This window comes from Macrobrachium rosenbergii, chromosome 41 (genome assembly GCF_040412425.1).
Source record: "Macrobrachium rosenbergii isolate ZJJX-2024 chromosome 41, ASM4041242v1, whole genome shotgun sequence".
Taxonomy (NCBI): Eukaryota; Metazoa; Arthropoda; class Malacostraca; order Decapoda; family Palaemonidae; genus Macrobrachium; species Macrobrachium rosenbergii.
This window is the reverse complement of record NC_089781.1, coordinates 17361483-17379808: the sequence shown is the minus strand read 5'-3', so window position 1 is coordinate 17379808 and position 18326 is coordinate 17361483. Positions and strand designations below refer to the sequence as shown.

Below are 18326 nucleotides of genomic sequence, written 5' to 3'. Positions count from 1 at the left end.
GGCTTCGCAAAAAAATTTCCTCTTTAAACTAGCAATGTTTCTGCAAGATATGGCGCGTGAGTGCATCGGTACAATCAAGATTTTGAGCAAATCAGATGCAAGAATTCTTAGGACCAATTACACAGCCGAGTTTTTTTTCATGTGGCCAGAGTCTTGTCATATATTAAGAGAAACTGTGAAAAAAAGAAGTTTTTACTTTAAAATATTAATGCAAATTTTTAGCTCTGACTTAACGTTTCAAAACGGTGAAGATAGCACAATCTGGTTAAGTGGTTAGAGCACAAAACTTGTTTTGGATCCAACACTGAAATTTGGTAGCAAAAACTAACAAAAAAGTTGTCTGCAACATTATTCCTGTGTTTAGTTTTTCTCTTATATAAATACCCATATTGAAGGGCGCATATTAAGCCTGCTTGAATATGGTAACAAATGAGGACAAACTTTTCATGAAGTCTTATGATGATCGAAAATGCAAAGAAAAAAAATACAAATGCTTATTGCCCTCAAAACTCAAAGGACTGAAAAGCAAGGTCTTTGCATAAGATTTATAGAAGTATTATTGATAATTATATTTTGGAGAATGTAAGTCTCCGCCAGAGTTAATCAGTCCACAATACACAGCCTACCCTTCCCTTAAAAAAAAATAAACTGGATTGGTCTCAAAATCTAATCACCCGTTCCCATTCACAAGGCCCGCCTTTGGTCAAATTATCCCAAAAATCAACTATAATCTTTTAGTATAATTCTGCGGAGAAACTGCCCCAGAGAGATCACTTTACCACTGACAACAAAAAACATTTCAAATTCGTATTCTCATGATGGTTCAGAAGTTAAAAAAAATACATTTCCTTCAGTATTTTATTTTAAGCCTAAGAAACAGCAAAGTGGTTCTATAACCAGTTCAAATTTCTTATAAAACGTTAACGTATCATTTCACTAATCCACTACACGAGGAGTCAGTAAAAATAGAATGGAAGAGTATGTTACAATGACATATTAACAATAAATAAAAGAGATGTCAGCCTCCATGGTACAACTTAGAGTCTTCATCTCGCACCTGAATAAGAATCAGGGTCGGCCCTTCAGGTGTCTGAGTGCCAAGATGGCGTCGAGACCGTGAATGACGGTCAACACGAATCCCAGGACCTGGAAAAGAAGTCAAGATTATGAGTTGATTGTATTCTCTCTCTCTCTCTCTCTCTCTCTCTTTCTGCATCTCTGAATTTTGCATCACAGAATTTACTTGAATCCTAGATTTCGTGTTTTGGTTTATTATGATCCTGGAAAAGCAATAAGATTGTTAAAAGTTGGTACTCTCTCTCTCTCTCTCTGGTTTAACTAACTAATAATGAATACAAGAAGCTAGACTCACTCTCTCTCTCTCTCTCTCTAGTTTAACTGTCTAATAATGAATACAAGAAACTAGCATCTATCATGAAAATGACTTGAACCCCAAATTTCCAATGGCAGTTCATGAAAAGAAGAAATATGTATAAAACACGACAAAAGTCCGCGAATAAACAGTCTCTGGGAACTCACATAAGCAGCTGTCATCGCCGGGTAGACAGTGTAGTAAGCAGTGACTCGATAGTGAGGATACAGGTAAGTCTGCACAGCCCACGACAGGTGACAGGAACAGGCGAAGTACAGGGCGCAGATCAGGAGGTTGAAGACTAATTCCTGCGAGAGGAAGAAGAACAGTTAGTTTTTGTTTGCTTCCGTTGGCTGAGGTTGATTTGATTAAAATCTAGGTAATCGTACAGTTTAGGTGTCCAGATAAACTGCTCATTTTATAGAAAATATACTTCTGTGTTTGCAGACCTCTCGAAAGAAGAAATTGAAAATAGGGAAGAAAACATAAACAAACACACACAAAGGAGCAGTGAATTTGGACCCCTAAACTGTAGGATTACCAAAATCTAGCATATTCTATGTATTTACGTACTTTTGCATACATTGCATATACATACACTATATATATATATATATATATATATATATATATATATATATATATATATATATATATATATTGATATACATACATAGGCCTATACGCTAGCTTGTTTGAGTGTGCGTATTTGTGAGTATGGATGTATGGCTCCCGTGGTATGACATGCATTAGGTTCCACCGAGCCAATGGATTGAGAATGGATTAATATCCTTTGTTAAAAACTAATTATACCTCTGTTGGCCTAAGATGTGAAATATGTACCTGATAGCTAGAAAACTTTGGTGATCGCACCCTGGGTTAGGGAGGGCACAGGGTTAAGAACTATGTCTCAAAAGACTTGCCGAATTTGTGCTAACACCTTCTGGTACCATCTCAGAGGAAAAAGGCCTATAAAATATATATAGTATATACTCTCTCTCTCTTTTATATATATATATATATATATATATATATATATATATATATATTATACATATATATATATATATATATATATATATATATATATATATATATATATATATATAAACAATCCTTTTTAACTGTTTGCACCACTAGGTCTAATGTTAGGTTAGGTCATAGGCATAGTGACTATGGTAGCCTTGGCTACACTGCTATACTCCTAGCCTAATCTAGCTAACCTATGAAACTCACGCTAACTCGAAAATATATAGAATCTACTAAGCATGAATGATTCGGGTTGTCTTTTTATAAAAAGTGTGGACAACCCCTCCATTATGCCTCCTCCCTCAGCAGGACATTTCTTGGCTAGCAGTCTTAAGAAGAGATTGGTAGACCTGTTCCCATTCCCTTCGATGCAGCCCCCTGGTGCAGTCAGCCTAAGTTACTTGCTTCACTACCTGGCTGAATCTTAGGTATAAATGGATGTAACCATATTACCACACTCTTGACTGGGATTCAAACCTAGGTTCTCACACCATAGGATCAAATGTCCTATTTGCTATGCCACATTATACGTGTGTGTCTGCATTAATGCGTTGGTGCATATCAGTAGATGTATATAGATAAGTCTTAAGCAAAATCTTCTTTGAGCACAGGGGTTTCATCCAGGATAATGGATTCATCAGTTATGATTTCAGTGCACTGTTGACAGCTACCTCGTTTTTCTCATGAGCTGCTTTATCTTTCAAGCAGGACGGTTTCCTCATTTGGTGTTGAAAATGAAAATATATATATATATATTAACATAATACCAAGGAAGCGTCGCTGGCTTATGGGAAACCATTTTGAAATATTGTAGGAAGTAGCTTGTACAGTGGTAAGAGGAGGCCCAAGCAAGAGAAACTGAAACTTTAAACCCTCCTTTGTATTCTGACTTGTTCCGAAGCTGACTTCACCTTTGGCACTACGTTGTTTTGGCTGTTTGAGGATGTCTTATAGCTTGCTACCTCTATGTTTTGACTGTTTTGAAGCTGACTACAACCTTGTCACTACATTATTTTTGCTGTTATGAAGCAGACTATGACCTTCCCACTAAATTATTTGGGCTGCTTTGAAGCTGACTTTTATTTTCCACTACATTATCTTGGCTGCTTTGAAGCTTCCTATAATGTTTTCACTACATTATGTAGGCTGCTTTGAAGCTTCCTATAATGTTCTCACTACTTTATCGTGACTGCTTTGAAGCTGACTATAATGTTTCCACTACATTATCTTGGCTACTTTAAAGCCTCCTTTAATGTTTCCATTACATTATTTGGCAGCTTTGAAGCTTCCTATAATGTTTTCAGTACATTATCTTGGCTGCTTTGAAGCTTCCTATAATGTCTACTACATGATCCTGGCTGCTTTGAAGCTGACTATAATGTTTTCAGTACATTATCTTGATTGCTTTGAAGCTGATTATAATGTTTCAGCTACGTTATCTTGACTGCTTTGAAACTGACTATAATCTTCTCATTACAAAGTTCTGACTTTTGAATCTGACTACAATCTTGCCACTACAATGTTCTGACTGTTTTTAAACTGACTACAATCTTTTCATTACAAAGTTCTGACTTTTGAAGCTGACTACAATCTTGCCACTACAATGTTCTGATTCTTTTGAAGCTGACTACAATCTTGCAACTACAATTTTCTGACCTTTGAACCCGACTACAATCTTGCCACTACAATATTCTGACTGTTTTGAAGCTGACTTCAACCTTGCCCCTACAATGCTCTGACTGTTTTGAAGCTGACTACAACCTTGCCACTACAATGTTCTGACTGTTTCGAAGCTGACTACAGCCTAACCACTACAGTGTTTTGGCTGTTTTGAGCTGACTACAGTATTCTAACTTTACTGAAGCTGACTACAACCTTACCACTACAAAGTTCTGACTTTTGCAGCTGACTACAATCTTGCCACTACAATGTTCTGTTTTGAAGCTTACCACAGTATTGCCACTACATTGTTTTGGGTGTTTTGAAGCTGCCTATATTTCCACTAAATTATCTTGGCGGATTTGAAGCTGACTATATTTCCACTACATTGTTTTGGCTGTTTTGAAGCACACTTCAACCTTGCCACTACATTATTTTGGCAACTGACATAATAAGAAATTACACCAAGAAAGAAAAAAAGGAAACACAAAATGGAAAAAACATAATTTACTCACAAGAGCAGAAGCCCGGATGAGATTGAAAGAGTTCGGAGATATGATGTAGCAGAAGACGAGCAAACTGATCACAAAGATTCCCGCAGACACTATAACCAGGAAGAAGTCGAAGGCTTGGCCGATTGTCTCGCTGTAGGGCAGGCCATAGTCTAACACCAATATGAGGGTTATGGCCGTCAGTACCTGTAAAGAGATGATTTATATATCACGGTGTTATTTTATAAATCTTCGTCTCCGTAGGGGTGTAGTGCCGTCAGTGCCCCTCACGCAGAGCACTATAGGCATTACTTAATGCAGCATCCCTTCGACCCCTAGCTGCAACCCCTTTCATCTCAATACCATCATCTGAATACCTATTAGTATATAATTAAAGCCATAACAAACATTAATGACATGGAAATATAATCACCTTTAATCAAAATACCAAACCACCAACTTTTATAGAAGAAAGACAGTAAAAAAGAAAAAAAAACGAAATATGAAAAAAACAAGAAAAACTGGTCTCCCTTTGGGCTTACCAACTCGATAATTTTCAGCCACCCTGGTTTGGTTTTAAGGAAGCCTAGGTAAATGCAAGGGCAGCACCTACAGCAGCCGCAGTCTATGCCTCCTTCTTCCCCACTGGCGGTATACGCCGAAGGTTGGACGACCGTTGGTCGACCTGCTCCAACTGTCCAACCGGCAGACATCTTGGCGGATTTCGAATGGGTTGAGGGTTACACTTTTCTCTTTACTCTCTCTTTTCTGTGGGAGGTTTCCTGCAATGCCAGAGAAAATTAGTTGGCATGTTCGAGAGGGAAAATTTGAGATGAACGTTAGGGATTAAAATATGGATGGAAGTTCATCTTTCTTGCATTTGGACCTAAGGCTTTGCAGTGACAGGCGTATTCATAAAGTGTGAAGAATTCGAGAAGTTAAGAGGGCATTAGGGCTATTACAATTACATACGTATCTGGTAAAAAGTAACCAGTACATTATATATGTATATATATATATATATATATACACACGCATATATATATATATATATATATATATATATATATATATATATATATATATATATACATTTCAACCTAAAAAGCACTGAAAAACGATTGCCCACTTGGCTACCATGGTGAGAATGTGTCTGTTCCAGCTCTAATAAATATATCTGGATTCGACAGGTATATGTATGTACACCAGCGGCAATAGACTATCCTTCTCGTGGTCAGGTCGGCAACGTTACCTCAAGGTCTATAGACCTTGCGTTACCTCGTTCCAATAAACACACACACACACACACACACACATATATATATATATATATATATATATATATATATATATATATATATATATATATATATATATATATATATATATATATATATATATATATATATATATATATATATATATATATATATATATATATATATATATATATACATACACACACACTACTGAATACATGTGCATTAATATACATCCATAAACGAAGAATGTAAAATGAACATATTCGTGCGCAGCAGAAATTTGCATTTAAATCATTGTACGATCACATATATATAATACTTGAACATCTTTTTATTGTTTGAATTAATATGTGTATAAAAGGAGCCATACCTCATATACACACACATACATATAGTGTGTATATGAGGGAGGGTTGCTTTTATAAACATGTTTATTCAAACAAGAAAATAATGTTCTAGAATTATATATCTGTAATCGCACAGTGATTTAAATGCTTAGCCTATGCAAATTTCTGCTGCGCACGAAAATGTTCATTTCACACTATTCAGTTGTATACATGTACTTATGTATCCATATGCGCATAAACTGTGTTGTGCCGTGTAATATTTAACATGACCTCATCATCGTAAGAGTGACCAAATAGTGACGCCATCAATAAACGGATGTTTCATGACGTCATGAAGGAAACCTGTCATTTTTATGTCGTCACTGAGAGTTGCCAGTTAGTGAATAAATTAAGCGGGACTAAATTTACCCGAAGTGTTCAATGCTGAAACAATTTCCCTGGAAAATCAATGTCTTTTGATTGGTTTATATAATGCCTTTAATTTAAGAAAGACTAAGAAGTCTTAAAAGGCATTCATTTAGTCTAACAGAAATCAAGGATAAGATCTCACCGATGACATCACTCTTCAAAGCAGTCTGACGACGGCACTGCAGTGATGTCATAACCATGACGCCATCTCCCTTCGTGGAGGAATCTCTAGTGAGTTGCGGTTAAGATTCAAAGGTTACCCCCCTTGCCAACAGCTGTGCTTCCTGTTCATCAAAATGTCTTTCGTGTTCGTTCAACGTGCTGCGAAATGTTATCCTGAAGCTCGGTCTAAATGTAAACATGACGTAAGGTCTATGAATGGAATTGAGAGCATTAGTCTAAAAGCCAAAAAGGGTGGAGGAAGAAATTCTTTGGGCATTTTATGGCCTAAATAGTCTTGATTGGGTAAAGTAGCCCTTTTTAAACTTCTTTTAACTCCCACACACACACAGAGCACGAACTCATTTTTTTTTCCTTTAAGACTAAGTGACGGGACTGAAAGTTCGGGAGATGAACCGAAGGTCCGTCTAATTTCTAAATTAAATGCCAAATTAGAGTGATCAAATTTTCTTCCATTGTATATGGGAAGTTTTGTCTAAAACAGTACCCTATTCTAAAGGATATATGGTATGCATATCGAGCAGAAGACAATGTAGCCATTTGACATTTTGGTGGACGAAAAACTTCGGAGGAATAGTAACTCATATCGTTGGGTGTTGTCAGTAATGTTAAGTAGACCTGTTTTCTGCTTTTCTGATGCACTTAATTTTCTAATTTGTTCTAATTCTTAATTCATGTCCTCTCTCTCTCTCTCTCTCTCTCTCTCTCTCTCTCTCTCTCTCTCTCTCTCTCTCTCTCTCTCTCTCTCGTAGGAAACTGGCTCCACCCTGTAGGCCTATCACTTCGTACAAGATCGTGATTACGTTGTTAGCAGACGCCCCTTCATTTTATCTTACATCAGCTTTCATAATTCTTGAAACGGTTATCCAAATAAGAAACAAGCCAGTTTATTTTCAAATTGTGTAAAACTACATAAGGTTAAAACTGACTTTTAGCTTCATCTACAGCACATTACGATCTCACGAACGGAAGCACAATTAGACACACTTTGTCCTTATTGCTGCTGGAACTTTCACCGGAAGTGGCACTAGACTGCTGTTTAAGATTGATTGCATGACCTCACCTAAACTTTTTAAAGCATATGCTTTATCGTGTTCAAAAGAGTTTTTTAAAAGGCTTTTTTTCATGTTTTCGTGTTCACTTCTATGGACAGCGAAGGGAAAACGAACAACAGGTTAAAATTGATCTCTGAATTTGGATGGCGGTCACGTCCTACGAGTCACGCGTTCCCGCAGATTTTTATTCTTTTAGAGATCGCCAGAGCGTTGCTCGTATGTATGTTTACAGGAAAGCGAGTGAAATGACTTTATATCAAGCGAATTAACGTACAAAACTATTACAGAACGCTATAATGCCGCGGATGAATTTTCACATTTCTCCCCCGACACTAGGATGTGAAAGCAAACAAGCAAATGGTATCCAGTCAAAATAGATACCACATTTTTCTTCTTCTTCGCTTTCTGAAGAGAGACACAGGGGCGGTAACCTTTCACTAAAGTGAGATCCTTCTAAGGCAATGAAACTGAGTAGGCAGTGACCATAGGTACTTACAACACGAGAGAGAGATATCCAACCACCCGAAGTTCGCGCGACGAGGCTAACGTGAGACTAACGTTCCCAGCGAAGTTTCAGCAGCCTCGAATACCACTTTTTTTTTTTTCTGTCACTGGTCCTTCCGGGGGATGGGCAGACCCTAGGAGCGGCCCTCCCCCGCGCCGTTCCCTTCGCTATTTTTGGCATCTGACACCATCTCAACCACCAACTCCGCCGCCGCCGCTAGTTCTGTCTCTGCTGCAGTAGGCGGGGCAAGAGACTCCGATTTTAGGGGAGGAAGTGTTGACTTGTTGAACAAGATCTATCACCGCAGACATATTTGAGATCCAATTGCTTGTTCGCTTCACATGGCAGCCACGTGGACAGGAATAAGAACTTTTAAAAACTTTTATTATCTCAAGTTCGTTTTAATTTTGTAAAAAATCATAGGAACGAAAATGACGAGATAGTAAGGAGATGCTGAAATAAAAGTATCATCACATGAATTAACATGTACGATATATATATATATATATATATATATATATATATATATATATATATATATATATATATATATATATATATATATATATATATATATATACACAACCGAACTATTTCATCTGGCGTGAGGTCAGCAGCAACTTTACACTGAAAGAAACAAATGTCATTTGACGGCGAGGACAGCGAGTGTCTTAACCACTAGGCTAATATATATATATATATATATATATATATATATATATATATATATATATATATATATATATATATATATATTATATATATATATACAGTATATATATATCACCTTTTTAAGCAACAGGAAAATTGCTGTTGCTTAGATTGCAATTGTTGCTTGGAGTGACTGAGTCTATGATTGATCTCTCGAACACGTACAAACAAAGGTGCGGCAAGCGTCTTCTTTTTCTTCTTGTTTTTGAATTGAGCTGGCCTTGTGCCAGCATAGTTTCTTATTCCTTGTAGATCCCGTAATGATTCAATTTCCTCAAAGAAACACGAGGAAAGCACAAGGAAGTTCTTGACTAGGTAAAACTTTTTAATTTAGACGTTTTTATTTTATGGTTTAAAGGACACCCACAGACCACTAATGATTTTTTTTTTTCTGTCTAACCTCGTAGGTCTAGGAATGACTCATCCTCATCCTCTCTTCTGTGACGTAGCTGACCAAGGGCCTGAGGTAAGGGAGAGTTCCTGTGTGGCTCCTAACCGGAGTAACTCGCTAGGCCTAACAAGCTGACGATAAAAGTGAAAAAAAAAAAATGCCCTATTTTCATACATTCAAACAGAGATGAATAAACTGACATGCCATGAGGCAGATGCAAGAAACTGTGAGTACATACAAACAACCACACATTACTTGTTATGCTTTTATTTACGGTACATCCGATTCCGGTTCGTGACGTCATCCTCATGTCACACGTTGAAGACTTCGCCACCCGAAATCAAGGTCAGTTTGAATTCGAGTGACGGTGACTCTTACGGTGCGTCAACAGTACTCGAAGTTTGATTTAAGATTTCCATTCCAGTTTTGAGCGGACATTGTTCAGACTTTGAAAATAGTATACTAATACAATTTACGAGTTCCTTGGAGTGAGGATAATAAATGTGACGCTAGTAAGATAGTATCCTTTCAAAGTATTTAGGATGTTTTGTAATTCCCTAATTAACTTGACTTGTACTTGAACCCTACATGTGGAGATCCCTTGCGTTAACGTGAAAGCGAGAACTGTTTAAAGATATCATCAATATGGGACCCTTTGCGTGAAATGGCGTTGAAGAACGATGATAATTATCATTCATATCACACAATAAATAAAATCTCTGGACGTTGGAGCTGAGAGAGAGAGAGAGAGAGAGAGAGAGAGAGAGAGAGAGAGAGAGAGAGAGAGAGAGAGAGAGAGAATGCTTTTAAAACAGTAGCTGACTTTAAGCCAAATTCACTAAGTCTAATTTCTCCAGCTTGTCATAACCTTGTATATTTGCAATTGATATTTTTTGTGTTTTTTTCCCGGGGGGAGATAATTTTCACTTCTTTTGAATAATACTTGTATATGTGACAGTTAACCTCACTTGTGGTCTTACCTTTTCCTTCCTCTTCATATATCTATTTCCATAAACCTTACTAACCCACCCATTTCAAATTTCTTGAATTAAGGATACGTATAATTAGGGTCCTATTTTGTATTGCATTCGTAGTTGTTTTAGTTGTTTACTTTTTTAATTCTTTATTTGTTTCCTTTCCGAATTCTTCAGACTTCTGTTTGATTATATTCTGAAAATAACCATTTTTTCACTTTTAATCCCATTTCACATGCTCAACTATTACTGCTCATGATGTGCGCGCAAGTTGGTCCCCTATCGAATGGTTACCATTTTCCCCCTGGCAGCCTGACCTACATACATGTCCAATGCTTCTTTTTGTCCCTATGCGATCAGTCTTCACCTTTAACCTTGAGTCATTTTTCTTCTTATACAGATCCATGAGAAAACATAAACATATTTATCACAGTTCCTCTTCTTCCGAGATATATCAAGGTACTCCGCTTACCGTTGTGCTACATTAGTGCAGGAAATGAACGGTAAAACACATGTCAACTGTTTTTTCTGTCGCATTTTTTACCCTTTTTTTCCATAGCCCACACGACACCTTTCACCACTGCTTGGGAGAGCCTCAGCAATGGTTAGTATTAGTATTCAGTCAGTGGCTAATGACCCAAAACGGGTCCCCCAACCCGGTCGAAATGACTTCAGTGTAAATGCCTTTGACTTCAAGACATTATAAAAAATATTACGATACTTCACAGGTAATCAACGAAGAAAGTAATATTGAGTATTGTCCAGTGAGATATTAGCACTATTCACTGAAAGAAACTTTTTGAAATTAGCGGCTACATGATAATGTAACTAAGCCTGTGTTTTCCCTTCTAGAGGTAAAAATTTATTTTAAATGTGTTTACTTTATCTTGAATAACTTTCAAATTGTTACTCAAATGAGAGTTTAATGAGTCTTCCGAGTGCCACCTCGTTAGTGAATACTTTACACATGGCTCTACTATTCGCTATGTCTTTTCTCATGAACAGTGCTGATAATACTGTTCATAATGCTAGTACTAATTATGTATGTCCCTGGCTGGATCATAGGTATGCGGTGTCATTTGGTTATCTAAAATTTATTAACCAGGATTTTATTAGTACTAGAATATCAATACGAATATTGGCAGTCTCATTTAATAATAACTCCATGGTTGTTTGTGCACTTCATTCCCCTTTCTTCTTCTTTATACTTTGTGCAAGATTACTCTGTTATGATGCGTGGTCTTTGGAGGTGCCCACCCTTAGTCTAATCAAGTCACTCATCATGGACATGTCTACATGTTCCTTTGTGCATTTCACTTGCTTGCGTCCAGATTTTATTGGGCACATGCAGGTTATCGTCTTATCTTTCTATGCTGCTTGTCTGTAATTGCATTTCAATGAGAGTATTTAACATACTGAGACCACTGATTGCAATAGAGCAACTTCTAAGTAATTCTGTATAATTGATCAGATTTTTAAGTGATGGATACTTGTGTTATGTATAATCTATGGCCATTTATTCATCATCGTCTGAAGTATTTGCTGTCATATCATTTAGTATTTTGTTTCCTTCTGCATCAACAGTAGCAATTATGATTTCGTCATAATTTCATGAATTATGGTAAAAATAAGTGCAGGACCCTACGTGGACTGCCTAATTGCATATATTAATCAAATCCGTAATAACCCAGCTCAAATTCATTCTGATTTCGATCACTCCAATTCGGAATTCATTTTAAGGTACTCGAATACAGAAAATCTAAGTACATTCTTCATAATTTTATAGTAATATACACTACCTGAAGACACATAACTCCTTAGTACGTGTCTTCCCAGAATTTAAATTGCAACTTCTTAAAAATTGTTGGACAATTTTCAGAGAATATGCTACCTAAGGGCCTTTAGGGAAAGCTATATTGCCGAAATTGTTATGCAAACTATGAAACATAAAACAATTTTCTTATACTTTAACATCCTTGTTTGGTTAAAGATAATTATTTTCATAAAAGATATCGAATACTTTTATAGATTGTGTTGGTAGTTTTCAGTTTTCCCGATGTCGTTCGATATCGCATTGAACAATCAATACGGTTGAAAAATTCAATAAGAAAAATTGTTTTCAGACGTGATGTCTATACAATATTTTGTTAATATGAGGAACCAAATAAGCTAAAATATACTTGATTTGGTGTGTGATTCTTTAAAAGCGATATTTCGTACAGTATAGTGTACAAGAATGTAATAGCTAAGAGGTCGAGAGAACTATGTCATAGAAAACGAAAACGTATTGAATGGGTCTCTAAAGTAATATCTCAACTCAACCCTTTAAGGCTTCGTAGGGGGGTAGGGCAGTCAATGCATCTCATGCGGTGCAATGTAGGCATTACTTAAGGTTCTTTGCAGCGTGTCTTCGGCCCCTAGCTGCAACTGCTTTCATTCCTTTTACTGTACCTCCGTTCATATCTCTTTCTTCCATCTTCCTGTCCACCCTCTCCTAACAATTGATTCATAGTGCAACTGCGAGGTGTTTCTGTTACACCTTTGTAACCTTTTCACTGTCACTTCCCGTTTCAGTGCTGAATGGCCTTAGTTGCGCCAGTGCTTGGCATGTATGACTAAAATCTATAAATCTACAATCTCCCCTTTAGGTCCGGGATTTGTTTGCCTGTTCGAGAAGAGAGAGAGAGAGAGAGAGAGAGAGAGAGAGAGAGAGAGAGAGAGAGAGAGAGAGAGAGAGAGAGAGAGAGAGAGAGAGAGAGAGAGAGAGAGAGAGAGAGAGAATAAGTATCATTTGGGAAGCCTGCTATCTTGTTAGTTTGCTTAACTGAGATGTATGTATGAGGGGCGAGGATGAAGGAAGCAACAGTTAAAACAGAACCTCTCTCTCTCTCTCTCTCTCTCTCTCTCACACACACACACACACACACACACACACACGTAAGAATTTTGGAATAACCGATTTCTGTGAATACCAGATACAATTCACTCACAAGTAAGTCCGAAACTTGTAAATTTTTCGTTATCACCGTAGTGATTATTCCCATGAACTGTAATTTATGTTATTATTAATATTGGAACAAGTCAAATTTTATAATCATTATGGAATTAAGGTCAATAATTCCCCATAGTGTCCTCAGAGCCTATAGAGGAGGTCTTTGTTCCATATAACTTAACCAATCAGAATCCATCGTACATGAGCAAAAACATGGTAGCCATTGTCCATTCACGGGTACTTCCACCCACCAGTGATCGACAGCTCTTAAGCAGCTTTTAATGCCTTATATATTTACTGAGCATTGCCATGTAGAAAAAACTTAGCAGCATTTTTGGCAGGAAAATGCATTGTCAAGAACATAAAAAAAATTCCACAAATACAGTGCTTGCATTCTTTGTAGCTTGTCGAACTAAACTATCTTATTGATAATTCCCGGTTGCACAAAGTCGCAGTTCAAATTATTTGTTCTTTTTAATGGTAGATAAAGACAAATTTAAATTAGTTTTTAAATAAAAAAAAAATTACTCAAACCTCAAATATTTGTATTCTTCGTAGCCTGACACATTAAGCATGCTTATTGATAATTCTCACCCGTATTAACTCTTAGATCTTTTACATCTGCGAAATGAAAATTATTCGCAATGTTTTTAACGGTAGATAAAAACAATTTTTATTAGTCTTTAAAAAAAAAAAAAAAAGATATTTCCCGATGAAACGCAACCTTCGCTGACAGTTTATTTACAATAACAATAAAACGCGTCTTTCATTGGACAGGACACAGGACAGTGTTCAAGCCTATCAAATTTTAGCTTTGAGAATCTAGGTAAATGTAAATCCCAGTATCCTCAGATTTAATATCGATATTTGTGAATAAAAAACTAAAGAGTTTGCATGATGATATATATGGCATAGGCCTACTGTAGGACTACTCTCCTGTGGCAGTCCCTTCGACTCTTGTTTCATAGGCCTATTACGCTTTGGCCTACTGCCTATTTTCTCATTGATAGGCCTCCAATATGTATTTATTTATTAGTAATAGGTACGTCCAGCCTCAGATGTGAAAGTTGCCGCACCTGTAGGCTATTATAACTGGTTAAAGGGCCAGGCTATGGGCCTAGGGCCGGTGACGTCCCTTCCTGGGATTTTGGGGTATGGGATGGGGCCCCATGCTTAGGTCCTGGAGGGTCTGAAGTCATGGCTAAGTTATGTGCATACCACTGCTGGGTCAGGTTAGGTTTGGGTAAGACACGTTTTGATACATACCCTAGGTAATGACAACAGGATAGCCCTAAGATTCTTCATGATCCCTTCGATATAGGCCTAGTCTTATATTATTTGTTTTTACTGTAAGGACCCGAAATCCCTTGAAGTAGGACCTTTGAAATATGAGACATTGTAGCTATTAGATTTGGGTAGAACTATATAGTAGCTCTGCGGCGGTGACTGCCTTCTAACTTAACTTTTTCTACAGTTTTTTGGTTGCTAATTATGAATTTACCTTTAATTTTTGGCGCTCGAGTGTAATTAACCTGTAATTAACCCCTGAAGTCCATCCAACAAGGGGTTTCCATACCCGATCTTCACAAGACAGAGCACGGGTACGTCTGTTTCGAATGGTTCATATCCCGTCTGGCAAGTGCAGTAACTTGTTAACGTATGGGTACCCCCCCCCCTGGGCCAGTACTAAACACGGCGAAGGGACATTCCATTTGGTCGACAACTAACAGATGCACCACCAGTATCAGAACTCCTAAAAGTGTAGAAAAAACCAGCTGAAAAGGTAAAAGCAGGCGCGGAGCTAATATATAGAATTATCTAGATTTGTTTTTCACCATGGCTACAGGCTATGTATCTATTCAATTTAATTAAATGCTATTGCCTTTTGGCCAGTAGGACAGTGCCTCCTACCGCAGGCTGTTTTAAGATAAAGGTAAGACGCAGCAGTATAGGTTAAGGAAGGTTATGAAGAAAGCTTTCCATGTAAAAACTACTGTCACAGTTATTTGGCAAGGTTATTGATGGATCCTAGGTAGGATACAACCGCCTTGGCTTACGTCAGGTCAGGGATGCAGGCTTGCCCTGTAATTACCTTTGACATATTTTCCTGCATTTATTTTTTTTTTTATACTTTAAGCAGATGTCACTTTTGCTGTTATTGTTGTTCACTTTTTCTCTCCAACCAAAAAAACCCATTTCACACTGTAATTTTTAGATTTTTAGGGGGGATTCTAGTAGTAGGCCTACGTTAGGCATTTTCTGGAGTTTTTAAAGTAGCATAGTGCCCATTGATGTATACTCATTTCAAGATCACAGATTTTTAGGCAGACGCACGATATATGTGGCCCAGCTATTGCTAGCCAACATAAGGAAACTAGCTAGTTAAGAAGTAAAAGTTAAATTTATAGTAAATAATCATCGCAGCAGGTGTACCAGAGGGTATTCTTTATATTAACACAATGCATATGAATGAGTTCAGCTTGACTGTGGAAATTACGGAATTTCAGATCTTTGCAATTTGTGTATTGCAAAGGGCTGGCATAGATAGGTGAGCCACATGGTAAAATACCCCATAGGATACACCCGGAGTATTGTCAGTAAAAGTAAAATAAGAAATCTTTGGCCATTTCATGATTCAGTGAGTGTATACTAGGGGCCAGAAAGACCTCCAGCGAGGGTCTTGTGGTTTGTGGCTGTTTTACCGGTATTTGTTGGGACATGGCTTCCGTTTCAGTTTCCTATATTTCATGTTACAGGTGTGGAGAACCTCAGTGGAAAATTGGTGTTTTTGATCAAAGAAAACTAAAATAAGTAAATAGCCCCAAGAGCCAAGGTGAAAGTTACTTTAATGCTAAGGAGGCACTTGGAAAATGTTTGCTTTGGATGTCTTTATCACAGAAACTCAAAAGAAGAATACATTGACTAAAAAAATGATAATACAGATATACATTGCAAGGAAACTTGCTCTAATTTAACTAAATGTAAACCTGCTTTAACCTAACCTAGCCAAGGACTTAGTGTCACATTTGACCCACAGGGAAAGGCCCTGGCTTAGTCTCCTTTGCATCCTCTCTTAACCTGGTCCAAAGAGGGTAGCAGTGGTACTGGGAAGTATACGTCTTAGTCTACCTTGGGTGCTGTGTCCTACCCTGATCTCCTTAACCTTCCTTGTGCATGTTGCTTACTTTAACTGGTTGTGGCTCTTTTCGTCCATTAAGTTGGGAGGTTTGCTTATTGGTAGCATCGAGCATTAAGTAATGCATTCAGCGGTAGTTTAAGTGGTATTTGCTACTGAGCCAATCATAAAACTGTATCTTGTGTTATTAGTGTATTGTGCCTGTCTGTTTTGTATGCACTGTAGGATGCTTAAAGTACTGTATCGCTTTTACTTGATTTTATTTTATTTCCAGAACTGATGTTCCAAGCAAATGCAAGAGGAGCTTCTTAATTAATCTTACCCTTTATTCTTGAACTATGGATGACAGGGAGTTTTATCCTGATCCCAAACGGATGAAATTATCGGATATGTCTCCTAACTTTGGGTAAGGTGTGTTTGAGCATAGTTGATATAAATTTTAAGACTATTACCTAAGACTGATTAATAGTTACAAATACTGCATTTCATTTGAGTTAAGGTGACTTATGATGATTAGAATTGCAGTACATGTACTGTAAGACATTGTGCTAACTTTATACAGTGATATTATAGATAATGAAGAAGTGGCTAGTTTTTTTAGGAGTGAGGATCCTTGATGATGATGTGTATGTTGGTACCGTTGATACAAGGGGGAATGTAATCATTTGGCAGACATGACTAGATAACGATGATTATGTCAGCCATGTAAAAAATTTCCTAAATCAAGCAAATAAAATCCTTATACATTGAATGGTTTGCATAATGTTTAATTTCTTTGTTAATAATGTGGCAGTGTGCAGACTTGTTCTTTGTACTTATTTCTGTGCATGTATGATGTGTTAAAATGCAGAATGCCTCCATATACAAGTATAAATCATACTCTTACATATGCCCCTCTTGCCAATGCAGCTGTGTACGTTTGTCATTAACATGCTCTTTGTATTTTTACAAAAGTACATTATCGTAGGTTTATTTATACAAAGTGAACCATGAACATTATTCTTGGTAATCGACTACTCTTCATTTCTTGTATTTCTGTCTGGGTGGATATATAGTGGGAGTATTAAAGGTAAAAAGAGAAATAGTTATGAGTGATTTCTCTCTCTCCTTTATGGTTATTTTAATTTACAGTGTTACATTACTAAAATTTGTCTGTTGTTAATAATAGTTATCTAATCTTAATCATGCTCATTTTATGTTTGTGTTTATAAAAGCCATCCCAATTGTAGAATGTATCAAAAATGATAAATTGGGAAATAGGTGAAAGTCTAGTCAGCAGCTAATGGAAGTTTTATTGGTCTTGGTTTGTCATTCTTCTTTTTTATTGCGAATTGAAGATTGTATATGGGTATATGATTGTTCAAAAAATTCTTGGCCTCACCCAGGAAGTGTAACAGGAGAAAAATAATTTATTGCAGTGTTGCATAACATAGTCTCACTTAACTTCAATGTGTTTAGTCCAGTTTCATTCTAGCTTTACCTTTCCATTAAAAAGGAGTTTGCAGTCTTGGTTTTCAGACACTTTACAGCGTGGATGACTTCATTATTGCTTATATAGTGTCCTAATTTCCTGTAGATTTTGTCAGGATCATCCTAGAAATGATCCGGAAGAGTCCTAGGAGCTTTCATTTCCATCCTGGTCAGTTTCTGTTTTGTTGTAGACATTTGAGGTGCTAATTGATCTTGCAGACATTTTTCACATCTCCCAAATGTCAGTCAAAGAAATATACCATTAACTAGCTCAAATATTCATGGTTTTAGGTATGAGGTGCATAGGCGAACAAATATCACCCAAAACTTAGTGATAAATGGCT

The 18326-nt window shown here is 36.9% G+C and overlaps 2 protein-coding genes across 6 annotated transcripts in view; one reads left to right on the top strand and one right to left on the bottom strand.

The window, feature by feature from the left end:
* Nucleotides 1-844: 844 nt before the first annotated feature.
* sing (MARVEL domain-containing protein sing) lies at nucleotides 845-8583 on the bottom strand. Of its 2 annotated transcripts, none has more exons than XM_067084074.1 (5): nucleotides 8300-8583; nucleotides 5094-5333; nucleotides 4576-4758; nucleotides 1540-1680; nucleotides 845-1146 (listed from the first exon to the last, which is right to left on the bottom strand). In XM_067084074.1, exons 2-5 carry the CDS (start codon nucleotides 5262-5264, stop codon nucleotides 1069-1071), a joined length of 573 nt encoding a protein of 190 aa, XP_066940175.1. In that variant the 5' UTR covers nucleotides 5265-5333; nucleotides 8300-8583; the 3' UTR covers nucleotides 845-1068. The 2 variants fall into 2 exon arrangements, with proteins under 2 accessions (XP_066940175.1, XP_066940176.1); XM_067084075.1 differs by having other exon boundaries at nucleotides 6711-8358.
* LOC136826693 (uncharacterized) overlaps nucleotides 6733-18326 on the top strand; it is a 30690-nt gene continuing 19096 nt past the window's right edge. Inside the window, exons 1-3 of one of the 4 annotated variants that reach the window (XM_067084073.1) lie at nucleotides 6733-6799; nucleotides 9427-9485; nucleotides 16787-16918. In XM_067084073.1, the coding sequence (XP_066940174.1) occupies nucleotides 16851-16918 (68 nt within the window). In that variant the 5' untranslated portion in view covers nucleotides 6733-6799; nucleotides 9427-9485; nucleotides 16787-16850. Of the gene's footprint in view, nucleotides 6800-9169; nucleotides 9193-9426; nucleotides 9486-13949; nucleotides 14203-14283; nucleotides 14419-16786; nucleotides 16919-18326 lie in introns of those variants that run through there. The other 3 variants (XM_067084072.1, XM_067084069.1, XM_067084070.1) reach the window with 3 other exon arrangements.

Coding starts and splice junctions, on each gene's coding strand:
- sing (XM_067084074.1), bottom strand. CDS start 5,264: ATGTCTGCCGGTTGGACAGTTGGAGCAGGTCGACCAACGGTCGTCCAA. Junction 4,759..5,093: donor GGCTGAAAATTATCGAGTTG/GTAAGCCCAAAG, acceptor ATCTCTTTACAG/GTACTGACGGCCATAACCCT. Junction 1,147..1,539: donor CGGCGATGACAGCTGCTTAT/GTGAGTTCCCAG, acceptor CTTCTTTTCCAG/GTCCTGGGATTCGTGTTGAC.